This window comes from Rana temporaria, chromosome 8 (genome assembly GCF_905171775.1).
Source record: "Rana temporaria chromosome 8, aRanTem1.1, whole genome shotgun sequence".
Taxonomy (NCBI): domain Eukaryota; kingdom Metazoa; phylum Chordata; class Amphibia; order Anura; family Ranidae; genus Rana; species Rana temporaria.
The window spans coordinates 176,696,925-176,719,124 of NC_053496.1; the positions used below are offsets into that span (position 1 = coordinate 176,696,925).

Here is a 22,200-nt window from a genome sequence, read left to right on the forward strand (position 1 = left end):
TGCAGAATTCGTATTTCATAATAATAATCAAGAAACACTTCTAGGCGCCAAGATATGAAGTAAGTCGGCGAATTATCGATCACATTGTTGCACTCTGATGTGTTTCTTTGTTGTTATAATATCAAATTCCATTTCTCTTGGCCCGAGTGACTTATTTGATCCTACCAACACCAATGATCGGACTTAGTTTATAGAACTATCATAATGATGGGGCTTCTTTTATCCCACCGACACCAACGATGGGGCTTCTTTTATCCCACCGACACCAACGATGGGGCTTCTTTTATCCCACCGACACCAACGATGGGGCTTCTTTTATCCCACCGACACCAACGATGGGGCTTCTTTTATCTTACCGACACCAACCATAGGGGTTGTTTTATCCCACAGGCCTCAATGACAGGACTTATGTTATCCAACCAACTCCAATGATCGGACTTAATTTATATAACTATCATAATGATGGGGCTCATTTTATCCCACTGACACCAACAATGGGGCTCATTTTATCCCACCGAGACCAACAATGGGGCTTATTTTACCCCAATAAATGCAACTATGGAGCTTAATTTATCCCATAGACCACTATGATGGGACTTATTTTATCCCACTGACACCAATTATGGGACTTATTTTTTCCCACTGACACTGATATTGGGGCTTTTTTTATTACACCAACTTATTTTATCCCACGACCACTATGACGGGATCCCAATTTGGGTTGATATTCATCCACATCCTCTTCTGTTGATATCTAGCAGTTGTACGAGAAGTGAAGGGAAATCTCCCCAACCAGAACAGACAGAAGAAGCCCTTCATGGAGGATCTAACATTTCCCCAATCAATCTAATATTACAATACAGGGGTCCCCGACTTACCAACGCCCGACTTTACAAACTACTCCTACTTACGAATGGGGACGCTGCGGGGACCATCTGCCTTTCTGCGCATGCGCGGACAGACTGAGCCTCGGAAAATGTTGGAAATATCCGTAATTGGAATTCGACGGAACATCTGTATTCATCGAAATGTCCGTAATTGTCGTATTGCGCATGCGCAGCCAGACGGAGCCCCGGAAAACATCGTTGGGAATGTCTGTAATTGGCATTCAACGGAACATCGGAAAACATCTGAAATGTCCGTAATTGTCGTTCTGCGCATGCGCGGCCCGACTTACGAACATTTCCGGATTACAAACAACAGGAAGGTCCCCAACTCGTTCGTAAGTCGGGGACCCCATGTAAAAGGTTTGTCACTTTCAGTGGGATTAACGAGTCCTGTAATGTAATATAAGATGCTGTTGGAGGTGTCAGAACTCTGTGCAGATATAATTCATCCCAGTACAGTCCAGATAATTCTCAGTTTATTATCCGTCTACAGAGAGGAGAGTCCCGTATAGATCACATGACCACATCAATGAAGATGGAGGAGGACCAAAATCACATGACTGAGATGATATTGGACCTCACCCTGGAGATCATCTACCTGCTGACCGGAGAGGTGAGGAGGATTCTGGGAGGTCACATGACATCACTCTAATCCCTGTAGTGAGCGGACTAGAAAGATGAGGAGGATTCTGGGAAGTCTGTAGTGATAATTGTAATTTTCTCTCTTTACACAGGATTATAAAGTAGTGAAGAAAACATCTGGAGATCCTCCACCTCACTGCCTGACAACAGAGGTAACCAGAGCCAAGAAGATCCTAGAAGTCACAAAGAAGATCGTTGATCTGCTGACAGGAGAGGTGAGCGGTGCCGGGAATTCTGGGACATTATCCAGTAACAGACAAGGGATGTGTCTGGATGGTGACTGTATCATTGTGTGTGTCAGGTTCCTATAAGGTGTCAGGATGTCACTGTCTATTTCTCCATGGAGGAGTGGGAGTATTTAGAAGGACACAAGGATCTCTACAAGGACTTCATGATGGAGAATCAGCCGCCCCTCACATCACCGGGTAAGAGGAGACTTTATTGTAAAGGAGAGATCAGTACGGAGGGTCCACCTAGATCCCCCATCATCTGATAAACACATAGAAACAATGTATTCAGTCAGTGTGTGTGTTTCCTACAGATGGATCCAGTAATGGGAACCCACCAGAGAGATGTCCCCGTCCTCTGTACTCCCGGGATTCCACACAGGAAGATCACACCATCCCCCACCATCATCAGGTAGGTGGGAATGACCATGTAGACCTAAAAATGTGTTCTACGCTATGAGAGGACATTCTTCTACATAATCTCTTGTTCTAGCAATCCTATCATTTTGGGGTTCAGGATGAAGAACTGAAAGACATCAAAGTTGAGGTAAAAGAGGAAGAAGAAGAGACGATGGTGAGTGGGGATCAGCAGTCTATGGACAAGCAGGAGATGATTATGAAAAGTGAACAGGCGGAATCTTCACTTTATATCGACACATCACCGGGTAAGAGGAGACTTTATTGTAAAGGAGAGAGCAGTACGGAGGCTCCACCTAGATCCCCCATCATCTGATAAACACATAGAAACAATGTATTCAGCCAGTGTGTGTGTTTCCTACAGATGGATCCAGTAATGGGAACCCACCAGAGAGATGTCCCCGTCCTCTGTATTCCCAGCTAACATTGGGGCCCAAACTGTAGGGTGGTGCACATTATTGTAAAGGAGAGAGCAGTACGAAGGCTCCACCTAGATCTCCCATCATCTGATAAACACATAGAAACAATGTATTCAGTCAGTGTGTGTGTGTTTCCTACAGATGGATCCAGTAATGGGAACCCACCAGAGAGATGTCCTCGTCCTCTGTATTCCCGGGATTCCACACAGGAAGATCATAACTATGTACACCATGATCAGGTAGGAGTGACCATGGAGACCTACAAATGCCTTCTGAGCTATGAGAGGACATTCTTCTATATAATCTCTTGTTCCCTTTTATGAATGTATTCGATCATCTTTGGGGTTTAGGGCGAAGAAGTGAAAGACATCAAAGTTGAGGATAAAGAGAAAGAAGAAGAGAGGTTGGTGAGAGGCGCTCAGCAGTCCATGGAGGAAGGTGAGACATTTATTACATTTTCTATATAACACACACAAAAGTAAGTTGGGCAGCAATAGTCACCTTCAACCCAGAGCTGTTACCCACAGTACTTCTCCACCACTAGAAGGCCACAGTCTGACATCCAGGAGGATCATTTCACCCATTTTTGTTCTAGAGCAGGGGTCTCCAAACTTTTTAAACAGAGCCAGTTTACTGTCCGGGGGGGGGGGGGGGTTGGGGCCACTTTGAGTAGCGTCCATGTAAGTAATCCCCCCGGCTTGTTGGTCAGTAGGAGTAAAACAAAAAGACCTGTGGTCAGTAGGAGAAATAGTGTCCCATGATTAGTATTGGTGGGAGGAATGTTGCCCCATCATTGGTGTCAGTGGGAGGACTAGTGCTGCATTGTTGGTGTCAGTGGGAAGAATAGATTCCCATTGTTGGTATCAGTTGGAGGAATAGTGTCCCATCATTGGTATCAGTTGGAGGAATAGTGTCCCATCATTGGTATCAGTGGGAGGAATAGTGTCCCATTGTTGGTATCAGTGGGAGGAATAGTGTCCCATTGTTGGTATCAGTGGGAGGAATAGTGTCCCATTGTTGGTATCAGTGGGAGGAATAGTGACCCATCGTTGGTATCAGTGGGAGGAATAGTGTCCCATCGTTGGTATCAGTGGGAGGAATAGTGACCCATCATTGGTGTCAGTGGGAGGAATAGTGACCCATCGTTGGTATCAGTGGGAGGAATAGTGTCCAATCATTGGTGTCAGTGGGAGGAATAGTGTCCCATCATTGGTATCAGTGGGAGGATAGTGACCCATCGTTGGTATCAGTGGGAGGAATAGTGACCCATCGTTGGTGTCAGTGGGAGGAATAGTGTCCCATCTTTGGTATCAGTGGGAGGAATAGTGACCCATCATTGGTGTCAGTGGGAGGAATAGTGACCCATCGTTGGTATCAGTGGGAGGAATAGTGTCCCATCATTGGTGTTAGTGGGAGGAATAGTGCTCCATCGTTGGTGTCAGTGGGAGGAATAGTGTCCCATTTTTGGTATCAGTGGGAGGACTAGTTCCCAATCATTGGGAGGAATAGTGACCCATCATTGGTGTCAGTGGGAGGAATAGTGTCCCATCGTTGGTGTCAGTGGATGGAATAGAATAGAATATAGCCGTCTATCAGTATTTGAATAGAATAAAATAGAAAATTGAGTAAAACAGAATAGAATACAATAGTATATAACTGTTATTCTGAAAATCAATTCGATATTTTATATTTGAATTAAAATTGAACACTTTGAATACATTTTTTTTAACGAATCGATCCAAAACTAATTTTTTTCGTTCTGCACACGTCTAGCTGTATAAATACATTTGTCTGATGACTGTAAGTCGTGGAGAAAACGTACAACCAGTAACATTATATTTCATTGTTTGGAATTAGATGGACGCGATGGTCGGAGTACCTCGGAGGGACATCGGCTTCCATCTCCAAATAATACAGATGGACATCGTGTTCAGAGAACCTCCTCTGAGGGACATGGACTTTTATCTCCAGATAATACAGATGGACATCGTGTTCAGAGAACCTCCTCTGAGGGACATGGACTTTTATCTCCAGATAATACAGATGGACACCATGGTCAGAGGATCTCCTCTGAGGGACATCGGCTTTTATCTCCAGATAATACAGATGGACACCGTGGTCAGAGGATCTCCTCTGAGGGACATCGGCTTTTATCTCCAGATAATACAGATGGACACCATGGTCAGAGGATCTCCTCTGAGGGACATCGGCTTTTATCTCCAGATAATACAGATGGACACCGTGGTCAGAGGATCTCCTCTGAGGGACATCGGCTTTTATCTCCAGATAATACAGATGGACACCGTGGTCAGAGGATCTCCTCTGAGGGACATCGGCTTTTATCTCCAGATAATACAGATGGACACTGTGGTCAGAGGATCTCCTCTAAGGGACATCGCCTTTTATCTACAGATAATACAGATGGACACCATGGTCAGAGAACCTCCTCTGAGGGACTTTTATCCCCGGATAATACAGAAGACAATGGAATCGCACAGAAGGTCCCTCACATTATACGTCGGACACCTCAGCACCCCCAACCATCCATGGATCCTTCCAGTCCCGAGGAACCATCCCACCAATCACATACTAGGACTTCAGATGTCCATCCAAGTCCTCACAGTGTAGACACATCTACAGATACTTCTAATCCCGAAGAATCTTCCATAAACCATGAAGGAGCTCACACGGGAGAAAGTCCACTGTCCTGTTCAGTGTGCGGGAAATCTTTCACTGAAAAGAGAAACCTTCTCACACACCAGAGAATTCACACGGGTCAGCGTCTTTTCCAATGCTCGGTGTGCGGGAAAAGTTACGTTCGGAAAGAAAGACTTGTTATCCACCAAAGAATTCACACTGGTGAGCGTCCTTATTCGTGTTCAGAGTGCGGGAAGTGTTTCACTGAAAGAGAAACGCTTCGTAGACACCTGAAATCTCACACGGGGGAGCGCCCCTATTCATGCTCTGAGTGTGGGAAAGGTTTCATTTGCAAAAATGACCTTCTAAAACACCAGAGAATTCACACTGATGAGCGTCCTTATTCGTGTTCAGAGTGCGGGAAGTGTTTCACTGAAAGAAGAACGCTTCGTAGACACCTGAAATCTCACACGGGGGAGCGCCCCTATTCATGCTCTGAGTGTGGGAAAGGTTTCATTTGCAAAAATGACCTTCTAAAACACCAGAGAATTCACACTGATGAGCGTCCTTATTCGTGTTCAGAGTGCGGGAAGTGTTTCGCTGAAAGAAGAACGCTTCGCAGACACCTGAAATCTCACACGGGGGAGCGCCCCTATTCATGCTCTGAGTGTGGGAAAGGTTTCATTAGCAAAGAAGAACTTCTAAAACACCAGAGTATTCACACTGGTGAGCGCCCTTTTCCATGCTCAGAGTGCGGGAAATGTTTTAAACAAAAAAGAACGCTTGTCATACACCAGAGAATTCACACAGGCGAGCGTCCTTTCTCATGTTCAGTGTGCGGGAAGTGTTTCAGTCATAAAGTAAGCCTATTTAGACACCAGAAAATCCACACAGGTGAGCGACCACATTCATGTCCTAAGTGCGGAAAATGTTTTGTTCGGAAAGAAGAACTTCTAAAACACCAGAGCGTTCACACTGGTGAGCGCCCTTTTCCATGCTCAGAGTGCGGGAAATGTTTTAAACAAAAAAGAACGCTTGTTATACACCAGAGAATTCACACAGGCGAGCGTCCTTTCTCATGTTCAGTGTGCGGGAAGTGTTTCAGCCATAAAGTAAGCCTATTTAGACACCAGAAAATCCACACAGGTGAGCGACCACATTCATGTCCTAAGTGCGGAAAATGTTTTGTTCAGAAAGAAGACCTTCTAAAACACCAGAGAGTTCACACTGGTGAGCGCCCTTTTCCATGCTCAGAGTGCGGGAAATCTTTTAAACAAAAAAGAACGCTTGTTATACACCAGAGAATTCACACAGGCGAGCGCCCCTATTCATGCTCAGAGTGCGGGAAATGTTTTGCCGAGAAAAGAATACTACTTATACACCAGCGAAGCCACACGGGCGAACGTCCCTATTCATGCTCAGTGTGCGGGAAGTGTTTTAGGGAGAAAATAAACCTTCTCGCGCATCAGATTGTTCACACATGCAAGCGTCCCTATTCGTGCTCAGAGTGCGGGAAAAGTTTCAATCAGAAACAAAGCCTCCTTACGCATCAGAAAATTCACACGAGCGACCGCCCTTTCTCATGCTCGGTGTGCGGGAAGTGTTTCATTCAGAAAGGAAACCTTCTTTCACACCAGAGAATTCACACGGGCGAGCGTCCTTTCTCATGCTCGGCGTGCGGGAAATGTTTCGGCCGTAAAGCATGCCTCCTTAGACACGAGAGAGCTCACACAGGGGAGCGTCCTTTTTCATGTTCAGAGTGCGGAAGATTTTTCAGTGATGAGGGAAGCCTTCTTGAGCACCAGAGGATTCACACGGGGGAGCGTCCTTGATCGTGTTCGGAGTGCGGGAAAGGTTTTATTTACAGGAAAAAACTTTTAAGACACCAGAGAATTCACACGGGCTGAAAAAAAAAATCCAGAGAAGTCACCCGGGAGGATCTATTTCACGAAGAAAACAATATGGCGTCACTTTGGTTCTGTAGAGATTGTGGTTGGAAGGTCTGGCGGCCCGTAATAACGAATCCATATCTAGACCTAGCCAATGGCTGAGCTCCCTCATCGTTTCTCTCCATACAGTCGTTATTACACACTATATTACCAAAAGTATTGGGATGCCTGACTTTACACACACATGAACTTTAATGGCATCCCTGTCTCTTTAGGTAACTCGTAGTACTCTGGGAATCCTTTGTCATATGTTATATGTTTATTTTAAAAACAAAGATATACACTATATATTGTCTTCAGTATTGGGACGCCTGTCTTTACACGCACATGAACTTTAATGGCATCCCAGTCTTAGTCTGTAGGGTTCAATATTGAGTTGGCCCCGCCCTTTACAGCTATAACAGCTTCAACTCTTCTGGGAAGGCTGTCCTCAAGGTTTAGGAGTGTGTCTATGGGAATGTTTGACCATTTTGTTGGACGAGAAGACCTGACGAGCAATCTCCGCTCTAATTCATCCCAAAAAGTTTTCTATCGGGTTGAGGTCAGGACTCAAGTTCCTCCACCCCAAGCTCGCTTCTCCATGTCTTTATGGACCTTGCTTTGTGCACTGGTGCGCAGTCAGGAAAGGGCCATCCCAGTGGTGGCTGGTGTTCAAAATGTTTGGGGGGGGCGCAAACAAACGAAAAAACATCAATTGCTGCCACTGTGCCCATCAAACGCAGCCACTGTGCCCATCAATTGTCACCACTGTGCCCCTCAATTGTCGCCACTGTGCCATGCCAAACGCAGCCACTGTGCCCACCAATTGTCACCACTGTGCCCACCAATTGTCACCACTGTGCCCATCAATTGTCACCACTGTGCCCACCAATTGTCGCCACTGTGCCCACCAATTGTCGCCACTGTGCCCTTCACTGGAACTAAGGAGCCAAGCCCAACCCTTGAGGGGCCAAGCCCAACCCCTGAAAAACAACCTCACACCATAATCCCCCCTCCACCAAATTATTGGGACCAGTGCACAAAGCAAGGTCCATAAATACATGGATGAGCGAGTTTGGGGTGGAGGAATTGACTGGCCTGCACAGAGTCCTGACCTCAACTCGATAGAACACCTTTGGGATGAATTAGAGCGGAGACTGTGAGCCAGGCCTTCCCATCCAACTTCAGTGCCTGACCTCACAAATGTGCTTCTGGAAAAAACATTCCCATAGACACCCTCCTAAACCTTGTGGACAGCCTTCCCAGAAGAGTTGAAGCTGTTATAGCTGCAAAGGGCGGAGCCAACTCAATATTGAACCCTATGGACCAAGACTGGGATGCCATTAAAGTTCATGTGCGTGTAAAGGCAGGTGTCCCAATACTTTTGGCGAGTGTATCATGATTATGTTTGTATATTGCTGATAAATAGAGAGTAGCTGTGGTTTGTGTTGTTAGGAAGCCGCCTTGTTCTCCGGTGTAAATCAGATGAAAGTGTCAATAAACCCGCATCATAAAAAACAATCAATAAATGGTGTTTATAGTCATTCAGTCTCTATGGGATTCCTTTTCTGTATTCTGCAAAACACCTGGTTGATCCCGCTGCTCTCTATCGCCCCCTTGTGTCCATGTCCCCAATTCAGTTGGAGATTTTGCGGAGCAGTGTTGGCAGTTCTGCACATGCTCAGTTTTCAGTGAGTTTTCCATGCTGAGCGTGTCTTCCCTATTTAGGGTTGCAATCTGTCTGGGATTCACCGGGACAGTCCAGGTTTTGAATCGCGTGTCCGGGTTCTAAACTGCCTGAAACCCGGACACATTATTTTCTGGTACAATCGTTTTTATTGAGAAAGGCATCTCCCCCCCCCCCCCCTTTTTTTTTTTGCCACCCCTGACCTCTAGGGGGCCCGAATGGCATCCCCCTCCTTTTTTTTTTTTGTCAGCCCCCAAAGCCCCCCGACCTCTAAGGGGCCCAGTGTGGTCCCCAGGGCCCTGGATGGCATCCCCCTTCTTTTTTAAATTTTTTTATTGTTCGTCAGCACCCCAAGCCCCCCCTCGACCTTAATTTGTGGCGGCAGCACCCCCCCAGCTTCTCAATTCACGGCGGCCACCCCATTCTCAAAATACGCAGCAACAACCCCCCCCCCCCCCCGCTTCTCAACTTGCAACACCCCTCCCCACTTCTCAACTTGTGTCACCCCCCCGCTTCTCAACTTGCGTCACCCCCCGCTTCTCAACTTGCGTCACCCCCCCGCTTCTCAACTTGCGTCACCCCTCCGCTTCTCAACTTGCGTCACCCCCCCGCTTCTCAACTTGCGTCACCCCCGCCGCTTCTCAACTTGCAACACCCCTCCCCGCTTCTCAACTTGCGTCACCCCCCCACTTCTCAACTTTTGCAACACCCCTCCCCGCTTCTAAACTTGCATCACCCCCCCACTTCTCAACCTGCAACACCCCTCCCCACTTCTCAACTTGCATCACCCCCCCACTTTTCAACCTGCAACACCCCTCCCCACTTCTCAACTTGCATCACCCCCCCACTTCTCAAATTGCGTCACTCCCCCCCGCTTCTCAATTTGCGGTTGCAATTTGCCAGGACAGTCACGCTTTTTACTAAGCTGTCCCGGGATGGCCTTTTCCTGGTGTGACAGGAAGTCAGGTAAATCTGTGGGTGTTGTCACAGATGGGACATACATTTCTGCCTTGTTTAGACTATACACAGATGGTTATCGGGCGTCGGCTACAAACGTAGCCAGAGAAAGGCTAAAGGCCGTTGAAAAAACTTCAGCTGTTCAGAATGAGGCAATTAAGGCCTCTATAGGTAACCCAAAGGATTACCACTGAAGCCTGCATCATTCCTAAAGGCTTTGTGAGTAGGAGAGCAGCGTACTGAAAGTCTCCTGAGGAGGTGAGGAGACCATTGATTTTTCTGTGTGATAAAAATCAAAAGACTATTGTTTGTGCGGTATGACCAGCACTGTCTGCCCAGCAGTAGGCTGTGTTAGCCTTCATAGATAGGTTCCTGTGTGGAAGGCAGACGCCCAGAGTGGCCAGGGTTTATTTTATGTTTGATTTTGTTTATGCTGTTTGGATGCTTGCACTTGTTTTCCAGCAAGATGGAAAAATAAACCATAACCTTTGTTTTCAACCGTCTTCGACTGCCAGTCTGTATAAATTCAGTGTGTGGTGAACCCATCCAGGGGGTCACACACCCCGCTACAGAGCTAACCCCTCACACTGGGCAACATCCTGGAATCTGGACTGTGAGGACTGGTCACTGGGCTAAATCTACAATCAGAATGACATCTTGCCATACTACTTGTTTAAAATGTATTTGATTGAAAGTACTAATAAATATTTATGGTCGTTACCCTCTGACCGAGAGAGATGTGGATCACATAAACACGCGACAAGACTTACAACATAACTAGACCTGAAGTGTGCCTCGTGTAGGCAAACGCATTGCGTCTGTGACCTGCGCTTGTGGTGTCATTAAGTTACCACTGGTCAGTATGCCAAGAAAAGGGGGCATACCCAAGGTAAGTAATGGGTAGTTAATTGAAGAAGGATATGCTGAGAAGTGCCCTGAAAAAGGGAAGGGCGGGAGGGTGTAGAATGCGCAGACTCACGGAAATTAGGTGAACAGGGAAGAGTCGGCTCAGTGACGTGTAGTACCGCACACTGAACCTACAAAGAGCATGTGTGAGTGGGCTGCTTAAATACCCTCCGGGCTCCTCCCATAAACTCAGGCCACCATACTGGCCTTCTAAGGCCGGGTACTAACGAGCAAACATGTACGATGAAACCGGTCCGTCGGACCGTTTTCACCGTACATGTCTGCCAGAGGGCTTCTGTACGATGGCTGTACTAACCATCGTACAGAAGTCCGCGCGTAAACAATACGCGGGGCGTGTCCGCGTCGTCGCCGCGATAAATGACGCGGCGACGTGGGCGGGCCTGCCATTTAAAGGCTTCCACGCATGCGTCGAAGTCATTCGACGCATGCGAGGGACGGCGGGCGCTCGGACATGTACGGTAGGTCTGTACTGATGACCGTACATGTCCGAGCGGGCAGGATTCCAGCGGACGGTTTTAAAACACGTCCAGGAATATTTGCCCGCTGGGAAAAGGCCCAAATGTTTGCTGGAATTCGGCCCGCTCGCGCCTACACACGACCAAGCATGTATGCTGAAACTGGTCCGCGGACCAGTTTCAACATACATGTTTGGTCGTGTGTACGGGGCCTTATATGTTTAATTCTGTCAGCTAGTTATACTTTCATTCTTGAGAGTAGGTGGGTGAATTGGGCCAGACTGGTAGGGCCCCCAGTGCATTACTTTGCCCGTTAATACAGCCCTGGTAGGAAGAATGCAACTCTTAAGCCTCATACACACGGTCGGACAAATACGTGGATTTTTGTCCAAAGGGCGTTTTGTCCAAAGACGGCAGAACATTTTCAGCCAACATACACCAAACTAAACTACGTTGTTTTTCAGCTCTTTACCGCCACCCTTTGGGCAACTTCTGCTATTGTTGTCTGATGTTTAGCATTGGTTCTGAGCATGCGTGTTTGTACTTTGGATTTTAGTCCGACGGAACACATTTGTTGTCGGACAATTTGAGAGCATGCACGGCCGTCATTTGTTGTCGGAAATTCCGACAACAATTGTCGGATTATCTGACAAAACACGTCCATCGGACAATTGTTGTTGGAATATCCGATCGTGTGTACGGGCCTTTACAGTGGTGGTCGGAATGCCGTCCTTACAAACAGGTAATTATATCATTGGTGTCATGCTAATGGCTTTGCCAAGTGGTGTTTGACCTGAAATAAAGCCAGTACCATCATATGGAAGGAAAATCAACCACAGCTCAAGGAACCCCTAACAACCTCTGAAGGAACTCATCCATGGAATCCTGGTTGAGAATGGCTGTGATAGAGAATAGAGGAGGCTGATCGTGGTACTATTGTACCATGCAGTCTCGTGCAGGCAAACGCATTGCGTCTGTGACCTGCGCTTGTGGCGTCATTAAGTTACCACTGACGGATCGCAAGTGCAGTGCGTTTTGAATGCAGTGCTGTGAACGCGCAGGAAACGTGGATTTCTGGCACCCTGTTCTGGTGTGACCTGGACCTTACTGCGCCGCAGCCCCATTCTTTACGACTCACCCATAAGAATGAACGGAGTCGTAGAGAAAATGAGCTGGCTAATGTTATTTGTTAATTTTTTTTTTTTAGGGCTGTTACTGATCAAAATGTTTGTTTGATTAATCGATTTTTTTTAATCGATTAATCGACTAATTTCGATTAATTATAACGCACATACAGATCCAACTACTTTTAGCTGATCACCTTGCAGGCTGATTCCCAGTGCAGCTACCAACCACTGGAAAAATGGATAGCAGGATACAAAAAACACACAAAGGCAGCGCTCGATGGGAATAGCATTAAAACTTTTATAGTCTTCAAGTAGGTAACAAAATAAATATTGCACTGGAGATAAAATCGATGTAGCTACATAAACTGTAAAAATGGTGCGAGTAATACCAAACGGTACCAAAAGCAGTCATAAAAACATGTAGCTAAGTATGATACTGGTATAAAAATGTGTACAACGATACCACTGCTGAATCCAGATGAGGAGAGGTTAACATCAATCTGTCGGCATGTAGATGTCCCATGAAGGGAACTATCACAACTCCCAGTGGATGGCTGTAGAATCCCAGGTTGATAGAGGAAAGTGTAACAGCCCTTGCGTGTGGCAGATAGTAAGGTCCCGCCGGCATGGAGATATAAGGGCACAGCAAAGGAGCCCTTCAGATGGATACGGTAAGCCCCGCCGGTGTCCGTGACGACAACTGATCTCCGACGGAACTCCCTGAAGGCCCGGAAGCCGGCGGAGAGGTGAGTACCAATCAAAAAAATTTTGATCGATCAAAAAATTTAAAGATTAATCGATGAATTAATAGTTAATTTCCACAGCCCTAATTTTTTTAATTCATTAGCACCCAGAAGCATTGGTGGAAGTATTGAAGGACAATGTAGGGCGCAATTTGTATATTCTCCACAAGGTGGTGTTCACACTTGGCGTCAAACAGGAAGTGATGCCATCTACAGACAGGAAGTGATGTGGAAGTATAAAGAAGAACTTCCCGGTCAGAAGTGAGTCGGGAGGAAGCTGAAAGGAGACATTTCTGGAACTGGCAGTAGAGGAGGTAATTATTATTATTATTATACAGGATTTATATAGCGCCAACAGTTTGCGCAGCGCTTTACATCAGGGTAGACACTACAGTCACAATACAATTCAATACAGGAGGGATCAGAGGGCCCTGAGATATTAGACACCCGGTAACCCCTCGATTCGCTGCTACAAAGACAAATATATTAAGGAGAAAGGATCAAGAGGTGGCAGAACTTGAAATTGAAAAAGTTGCACACAAGGTAATGTGATTGGAAACACATTTACTGTAGGTACAAAGATACAAGGAGGTAAGTCGTTGGATGACTGCAGATCACATTGTTACCCTCCAATTGAGTTCTTACTTGTTACAGTGTAATGCCGCGTACACACGATCATTTTTCGGCATGAAAAAAACAGACGTTTTTCGGCATGTAGAAAAAACTTCATCATTAAAACGACGTTGCCCACACACCATCGTTTAAAAAAAAAATGCTCTAGCAAAGCGCGGTGACGTACAACACGTACGAAGGCAATAAAAAAGGTGAAGTTCCATGCGGATGGCGCCACCCTTGGGGCTGCTTTAGCTGATTCCGTGTTGGAAAAGGCGATTTGCGCTTTTCTGTCTGTTACAGCGTGATGAATGTGCTTACTCCATTACGAGCGGTAGTTTTACCAGAATGAGCGCTCCCGTCTCATAACTTGCTTCTGAGCATGCGCGGGTTTTTAACGTCGTTTTAGCCCACACACAATCATTTTTTACAACCCGAAAAACGACACAAATTGTCGTTTCTTTCAGAACCCGAAAAATGATGTGAAGCCCACACACCATCATTTTAAATTACGTTTTTAAAAAAAAAACGTTTTTTTCATGCCGAAAAATGATCGTGTGTACGCAGCATAAGACTTGTGTGTTACTTTATCTCTATATAATGGAATCTGGCCGTCTCTTGACCTGAGGAAGGGCTGATGTTAGTCAAAATTTATTTTAAGCCACTGACACCAACTATGGGACTTATTTTATCTCACTAGCCCAGGGGCTTTTTTTTTCTTTCTATCTTTTCCCCTTTTCAGAGAAGACAAAGGGCCAGATCCACAAAAACAGGCGTATATTTAGGCGGGAGTAGCGCATCTCATATGCGCTACGCCGCCGTAACTCAGAGTGGTTTGTAGGGTATCCACAAAGCACTTGCTCCCATATGTGCGCGCGTAACGTAAATCGGCCGGCGTAAGCCCGCGTAATTCAAAGTAGGCTTGGAGTGGGCGTGTTGTATGTTAATCTAGCATGACCCCACGTAATTGACGCTTTTTACGAACGACACATGCGCCGTCCGTGGACGTATACCAGTGCGCATGCGCGAAATCACGTCGCAAATAGTCAATGCTTTCGACGTGAACGTAACTTACGCAAAGCCCTATTCGCGAACGTTTTACGCAAACGACAGAAAATTCGACGCTGTCCCAATGTCCATACTTAACATTGCGTACGCCTCACTATAGCAGGGGTAACTTTATGCCGGTCCGACGCCTTACGCAAACGACGCATATAGATACGCCGGGCGCACGTACGTTCGTGAATCGGCGTATCTACCTAATTTGCATATTCTGCGCGGAAATCTCCGGAAGCGCCACCTAGCGGCCAGCGTAAATATGCAACTAAGGTACGACGGCGTAAGAGTCTTGCGTCAGTCGTATCTAAGCAAAAATATGGCATATCTTGCTTTCTGGATACAGAAAAAAGATACGCCGGCGCATCCTAGAAGTTACGCGGCGTATCAAACTTTCCACAATGTCCAGGTTTTGAAATACCGTTCACGTTTATGCTGTGCCGTAAGCATTAGATGCTCCATCTTGTTTATTTCTTCCACCATGTTAAGCCAGAGACCAATGGTCAGTGGTTGCAGGTATTAACAAGTAATGACATGAAAAATGCCATTTTGTAAATTGGTCATTAAAAACGATCGTGTGTAGACTCCAGAGCATTTTTCATGTGAAAAATGGGCATTAAAAATTTAGAACATGCTCTAATTTTTCGCGTTGTTTTTCACGTAGTCAAAAACGATCGTGTGTAGGCTTTAACGACTGGAAAAAAAACGTGCATGCTCAGAAGCAAGTTATGAGACGGGAGCACTCGTTCTGGTAAAACTAGCATTTGTAATGGAGTAAGCACAAATCGTCTCTCGCCAAACTTTTATCAACACGCGGTAACACGAAATCAACAAAAGCCGCCCAAAGGGTGGCGCCATCCGAATGGAACTTCCCCTTTATAGTGCCGTCGTACGTCACCGCGCTTTGCTAGAGCATTTCTTTTTCACGATCGTGTGTAGGCAAGGCAGGCTTGACAAGAATCACGTCAAGGAAAAACATTTTTTTCTAGGAAAAGTAAAGGTAAATGGGAGGAGGCAAGGTAATCGTCCAGAGCACGATGGGGCTTACGTTATCCCACTGACGCCAACGATGGGGCTTACGTTATCCCACTGACGCCAACGATGGGGCTTACGTTATCCCACTGACGCCAACGATGGGGCTTACGTTATCCCACTGACGCCAACGATGGGGCTTACGTTATCCCACTGACGCCAACAATGGGGCTTACGTTATCCCACTGACGCCAACGATGGGGCTTACGTTATCCCACTGACGCCAACGATGGGGCTTACGTTATCCGACTGACGCCAACGATGGGGCTTACGTTATCCGACTGACGCCAACGATGGGGCTTACGTTATCCGACTGACGCCAACGATGGGGCTTACGTTATCCGACTGACGCCAACGATGGGGCTTACGTTATCCGACTGACGCCAACGATGGGGCTTACGTTATCCGACTGACGCCAACGATGGGGCTTACGTTATCCGACTGACGCCAACGATGGGGCTTATGTTATCCCACTGACGCCAACGATGGGGCTTACGTTATCCCACTGACACTGATGACGTGGCTTCTATTACATCTAATTCCTCTTCTTTGCACCCTCAACAGCATATCCAACTCTTCTCAAGTGATTTCTGACCTAAAATAAAAGGTTTTAGTTGAGGTTGTGCTTCAAAAAATTTTACCTAACTAGAGAAGGAGTCTGGGAAGTCTGTAGTGATAATTGTTTCTTGCTCTCTATACACAGGATTATAAAATAGTAAGGACAATATTTGGTGATCCCTTAACACCCAGCAGCTGTCTTCCCAGGACATCACCCATCACAGTGTCTCCACCTCACTGTCTGACAACAGAGGTAACCAGTGCCAAGAAGATTCTAGCAGTCACCAAGAAGATCATTGATCTGCTGACAGGAGAGGTGATCGGTGCCGGGAATTCTGGGACATTATCCAGTAACAGACAAGGGATGTGTCTGGATGGTGACTGTATCATTGTGTGTGTCAGGTTCCTATAAGGTGTCAGGATGTCACTGTCTATTTCTCCATGGAGGAGTGGGAGTATTTAGAAGGACACAAGGATCTCTACAAGGACGTCATGATGGAGAATCAGCCGCCCCTCACATCACCGGGTAAGAGGAGACTTTATTGTAAAGGAGAGAGCAGTACGGAGGGTCCACCTAGATCCCCCATCATCTGATAAACACATAGAAACAATGTATTCAGTCAGTGTGTGTGTTTCCTACAGATGGATCCAATAATGGGAACCCACCAGAGAGATGCCCCCCTCCTCTGTATTCCCGGGATTCCACACAGGAGGATCACACCATCCCTCACCATCATCAGGTAGGTGGTACTAAGTAACTAGAACTCAAAATTACTTTTAAGCTATGAGAGGTCTTCTATGTAATATCTTGTTCCATTTTATAAATGTATTCTGTCATCTTTGGGGTTTAGGATGAAGAACTGAAAGACATCAAAGTTGAGGTTAAAGAAGAAGAAGAAGAAGATGATGAAAAAATGGCGAGGGGAGCTCAGCAGCCTATAGAGGAGAGTGATTCTTTATATTCACACCATGATCAGGTAGATGGGACTTAAAATATTTCTAAATTATGAGACAAAGTTCTTCTATGTTATCTGTTTTTTTGCAGTTTTTCCTGATGTTTTATTTTTATAATTTTTGGGGTTTAGGGTGAAGAACTGAAAGACATCAAAATTGAGATTAAAGAGGAAGAAGAAGAGACGTTGGTGAATGCAGATCAGCAGTTTATGGAGAAGGGGGAGAGGATTAAACATGAACAAGAGAAATATTCTCTCTATATCAACACAAGTAAGTAATAATCTCAAAATGCAGGAAAAGGTCACCATATGAAAGGTCCATCTCCATTCCTCAATATAACGTCATGTTCCCAACAAATGAGGAGGAGATACTGTACACCATATGAAAGGTCCATCTCCATTCCTCAATATAACGTCATGTTCCCAACAAATGAGGAGGAGATACTGTACACCATATAAAAGGTCCATCTCCATTCCTCAATATAATGTCATGTTCCCAACAAATGAGGAGGAGATACTGTACACCATATGAAAGGTCCATCTCCATTCCTCAATATAACGTCATGTTCCCAACAAATGAGGAGGCGAAACTGTACACCATATAAAAGGTCCATCTCCATTCCTCAATATAATATCATGTTCCCAACAAATGAGGAGGAGATGCTGAGATTGCAGGCTTGGCTGGCTTAAATCAAGTTTGGTCTCCACCCAGAGACTGGCCACATCAATCACCTTGCAGGTGGACAGACAGACATAGAGAAGGCCATATGAAAGGTCCATCTCCATTCCTCAATATAACGTCATGTTCCCAACTATCTGTTGGCTGGTGCAGATGATGCAAAGAATAATCAGACATATATGGATGGCTGTAGTTTACTTGGATTCATTTGTATTGAAGAGACATACAGCAGAGAGCATGGTGCTCATGTTAGCACACAAGATATAGAAGAACAACAACCATAGATAACAGGAAAATGCAGTAACAGATAGTTAACACAAAGAACATTATGATAGAGTATCTGTATATAGTGACATCTAGTGGTCATACTCCAAATACACAGGGAAATAAACCAAGCAATGTATAACATAGCATGAAACAATGTTCAGTCTCCAACACTATCTTCATCGATGTAACCAATATTATGCCAGAGCTTTATGAATCTGTTGAGTTATGTACCAACATATATGACTTAATGGATGTACGGGTTGAAGACTACGTGTAACACTGGTCTAAAAATTGCTTCCCAACAGGCGGAGATTATGTCCAGAACTCCTCGGATTTTAATGCCGAAGAAACTGGAATCACACAACACTTTCCAGGAGAAGATCCTGTTCCTCAGAATATACATCACAGACCTTCCCATTTACGGCTGTCAATGGATCCCTCTCATCCTGAGGAATCATTTGATCCATCATATGCTATGACTTCCAATATCCATCCAATATCTCACAGTGTCAATCGATCAATAGATCCATCTACTCCTAAGGAATCTTCTTCGAACCACGAAGGAGCTCACACAGGAGAGTCTTCATGGTCATGTTCCGTGTGTAATAAATCGTTCACCAAAAAGAGAAACCTCCTTGCGCACCAGAGAATTCACACCGGTGAGGGTCTTTTCCAATGTTCAGAGTGCGGGAAAAGTTTTGTCCGGAAAGAAAAACTTGTCATACACCAGAGAATTCACACCGGCGAGCGTCCCTTTTTATGTTCGGAGTGTGGAAAAGGTTTTGCCGAAAAGAGAACGCTTCAAAGACACCAGAGATCTCACACGGGGGAGCGTCCCTATCCATGTGGGGAGTGCGGAAAACGTTTCATTCAGAAAGAAGACCTTCTCAAACACCACAGAATTCACACTGGTGAGCGACCCTATACGTGTTCCGAGTGCGGGAAATGTTTCACTGAAAAAAGAACGCTGGTCATACATCAGAGAATCCACACGGGGGAGCGGCCCTATGCGTGTTTAGCGTGCGGGAGGTGTTTCTCTGAGAGAAGAATACTTCTTATACATCAGCGAAGCCACACGGGTGAGCGTCCCTTTCCATGTTTGGAGTGCGGGAAATGTTTCAATGAAAAAAGAAATCTTATTATGCATCAGAAAATTCACACAGGTGAGCGTCCTTTTTCATGTTCCGAGTGCGGGAAATCTTTCACCGAGAAAAGATCACTTCTTAAACACCAGAAAAGTCATACTTGCGGGTGTCCTTCATATCCACAATGTGGGGAAGGTTTCATACAAACAGGAGATCTTCAACATCAGGGAAGTCACTCATGCGAGCGCCCCTTTTTATGTCCTGAGTGCGGGAAAAGTTTCATTCATAAAGAAAACCTCCTTAAACACCAACGAATTCACTCAACCGATCGTCCTTACTCATGCTCAGAATGCGGGAAAGGTTTCGTTCAAAAAGGAAACCTTCTCTCACACCAGAGAATTCACACAGGCGAGCGTCCTTTCTCCTGTTTGGTGTGCGGGAAATCTTTCAGTCATAAAGTAAGCCTTCTTCGACACCAAAGAATCCACACAGGCGAGCGCCCATATCCATGTTCGGAGTGCGGGAAATCTTTCACCGACAAAGGAAACCTTCTTAAACATCAGAGAATTCACACGGGGGAGCGTCCTTACGCATGTTCAGAGTGCGGGAAAGGTTTCATTTACAGGAAAAAACTCATAAGGCACCAGAAAATTCACACGCGCTAACACCCTTTTCTTATGTTCAGCGTGCGGGAAACCTTTCAATGAGGAAGAAAGTCTTGTCAGATGACAGAAAATACACATTAAAAAGGGTTCTTTTCCATGTTTAGCATTTCCTCAAGACTGATGTCTAAATTTTCTGATGTCTAAATTTTCAAATTCCCGATTTCCCAAATTTCCGAATTCCCAAATTTCTGAATTTTACTGAAAAATGCAAAAAAAAGAAACACATTTTTCGTCAGTTCACATGTCTAGTAGGCACCAGCCTATGGGCCCCACATCAATAATCAAAATAATATTGATTTGATCTTGGAAGAAAACGACAATGAAGCTTTCTTAAATTGCTTCCAAAAGATTAATCAACTCAAAGAAACAACCACTTTACAATAAAGCCTCTCTAGAGAAAATACTGTATGTAGCCAATAAAAACGTAAAGTCCATAAACCATAGAAACCAAGTTCACATTACAGTTTGGAATTTATAATAAATTCATCTTCTTTCAGCTGTCAGTTTGTAAAAAAAAATTGTCACCACCTCTATATGTGCAATGTACAGTAGTGATGGTCATCTCCATCTAGCGCCCAACGTGGACACTACTTAGATCAACGTTATACAACTAGAGCTCAAGAAACCTCCAGACCCATTTGGGGTGGCCGGGAAGGAGTTGAGACCACAGTACTTATATGCTCAAAATATAGTGCTTATCTTTAATTCGTTAATGTAGTTATGTTTCCCTCACTATGGGATGTTAATCCATGACGTCGTTGCGCGACGTACAATGTTCATATTGTACTTGTACACCTGTCAAACTCAATAAAAATGATTGAAGAAAAAAAAAAGAAACCTCCAGAAACCTGTGAGGACCCAAGTTTTCGACTGCCGAGGGGCCTCCACCAGGGCTGGACTGGGACAAAAATTTGGCCCTGGACTTCATCCAGACTGGCCCACTTTGACAGGTCTCTCCCATGGCGGCCGGACAAATCCTGCACCCCCCGGCCACCAAAGCCCCCTCTCCCCCTTCACTAGCCACTAGCTGTTCCACTTTATTAGATTAGAACGGCTAATACTGGTATTCCTTTAGGCAGTACCAGTGGGGAAGCTAGATATTATTTCACCCGGGGCAAGGAATCAGTTCGGTGCCCCCCCTTATGGGACAAGATTAGGCAGAAGTGAGAAACTCCCAGGCCATAGCTGTTGAGTCAGCTGTCTGTCCCCTCCCCCATGCTCCTCTGTCGTCGTCCCTGCTCCTCTGGTCCTCCCCCTGCTTCTCTGTTCCCCCCAGGTGAGCGCTTTGGGAAGGGAGAGACAGAGGAGTGGAGGGGGGCAGCGGTCCGCTGTCACTGAAGCGGGCCCACTGAGCCATCGGCCCACCGGGAAACTCCCTGTAGTCCCAATGGCCAGTCCATCCCTGGCCTCCACTGAGTCTATTCTGGTACTGGAGGCCTAACTATGAGTCTACGTCAGAATTCCTTGATAAACAAAGCGAAAGTACATACTGTAAGGGGATAGTGCTGGTATATACTGTATACTCTTATATAAAGTCGAAAAATTTACAATACTTAATAAAAAATAAAAAAAAGTTAAAGTTAATGATCTAATAGAAGGGTTTTTTGTATGTTCTTAATGTTGTTTTTTTAAATGTGATACAATAAATGTTCCATCGTTTTTATTTCTGTTTTTTTTAACCCCGAGTGATATATTTATTATCTATCTTTAACCACTTAAAGTGGTTGTAAACCCACTTGTTGGACTTCTACCTATAGGTAAGCCTAGAATAAGGCTTACCTATAGGTAGTGGAAATATCTCCTAAACGTGCGCCGTTTTGGAGATATTTCACTTGTAGTCCGCCGCTAATCTTTACTGCGCGTGCGCGGGGAAGAAACAAAACCAAGTGCAGTTTCTTCCCCAGCCAGTGCTGTGAATCGCGGCTCCAGTGCGCATGCGCAGGAGTGATGTCACGCGGCTCCGGCGAATCACAGCGCCGGAGTCAGCAACCCCGGAAAGGAAGAGGAGGCAGAAGATGGACGCTGCCTACTATGGGGACATCGCTGGATTCTTTTCCAGGTAAGTGGCACATCATGGGCTAGTATGCGATGAATACTAGTCCATTATGCTTTTCATTTGCAGGCTGTACAGCGGACTAAAGAGGAAGTAAAATCCATCAGGGTTTACTTCCTCTTTAAGGATCACCTAACGACGATATACGTCGGCAGAGCGGCACGGCTGGGAATAAGCACGTACAGGT

The 22,200-nt window shown here is 45.5% G+C and overlaps 3 protein-coding genes and 1 long non-coding RNA gene across 4 annotated transcripts in view; all 4 read left to right on the top strand.

The window, feature by feature from the left end:
• The first annotated feature begins 2,127 nt into the window (after window positions 1–2,127).
• LOC120910243 lies at window positions 2,128–2,577 on the top strand. Its single transcript, XR_005741448.1, has 3 exons — window positions 2,128–2,168; window positions 2,250–2,421; window positions 2,538–2,577. It is a non-coding gene; the product is annotated as an uncharacterized LOC120910243 (long non-coding RNA).
• A 161-nt stretch (window positions 2,578–2,738) lies between these two features.
• Window positions 2,739–22,200, top strand: part of LOC120910526 (zinc finger protein 850-like) — a 28,565-nt gene continuing 9,103 nt past the window's right edge. The window contains exons 1-5 of the mRNA XM_040322283.1: window positions 2,739–2,831; window positions 2,943–3,030; window positions 4,450–7,059; window positions 18,516–19,373; window positions 19,644–19,753. Coding sequence (XP_040178217.1) covers window positions 3,021–3,030; window positions 4,450–7,059; window positions 18,516–19,373; window positions 19,644–19,753 — 3,588 coding nt within the window. The 5' untranslated portion in view covers window positions 2,739–2,831; window positions 2,943–3,020. The remainder of the gene's footprint in view (window positions 2,832–2,942; window positions 3,031–4,449; window positions 7,060–18,515; window positions 19,374–19,643; window positions 19,754–22,200) is intronic.
• Window positions 13,263–22,200, top strand: part of LOC120909991 (zinc finger protein 260-like) — a 33,212-nt gene continuing 24,274 nt past the window's right edge. The window contains exons 1-2 of the mRNA XM_040321808.1: window positions 13,263–13,367; window positions 16,457–16,627. The gene's annotated coding sequence lies outside the window, so the exon portion shown is untranslated. The remainder of the gene's footprint in view (window positions 13,368–16,456; window positions 16,628–22,200) is intronic.
• On the top strand, window positions 17,198–20,842 carry LOC120910062 (gastrula zinc finger protein XlCGF57.1-like). The gene is made up of 3 exons (XM_040321912.1): window positions 17,198–17,288; window positions 17,397–17,535; window positions 18,516–20,842. The coding sequence occupies exons 1-3, from the start codon at window positions 17,226–17,228 to the stop codon at window positions 19,958–19,960; spliced, it is 1,647 nt and encodes a 548-aa protein (XP_040177846.1). The 5' UTR covers window positions 17,198–17,225; the 3' UTR covers window positions 19,961–20,842.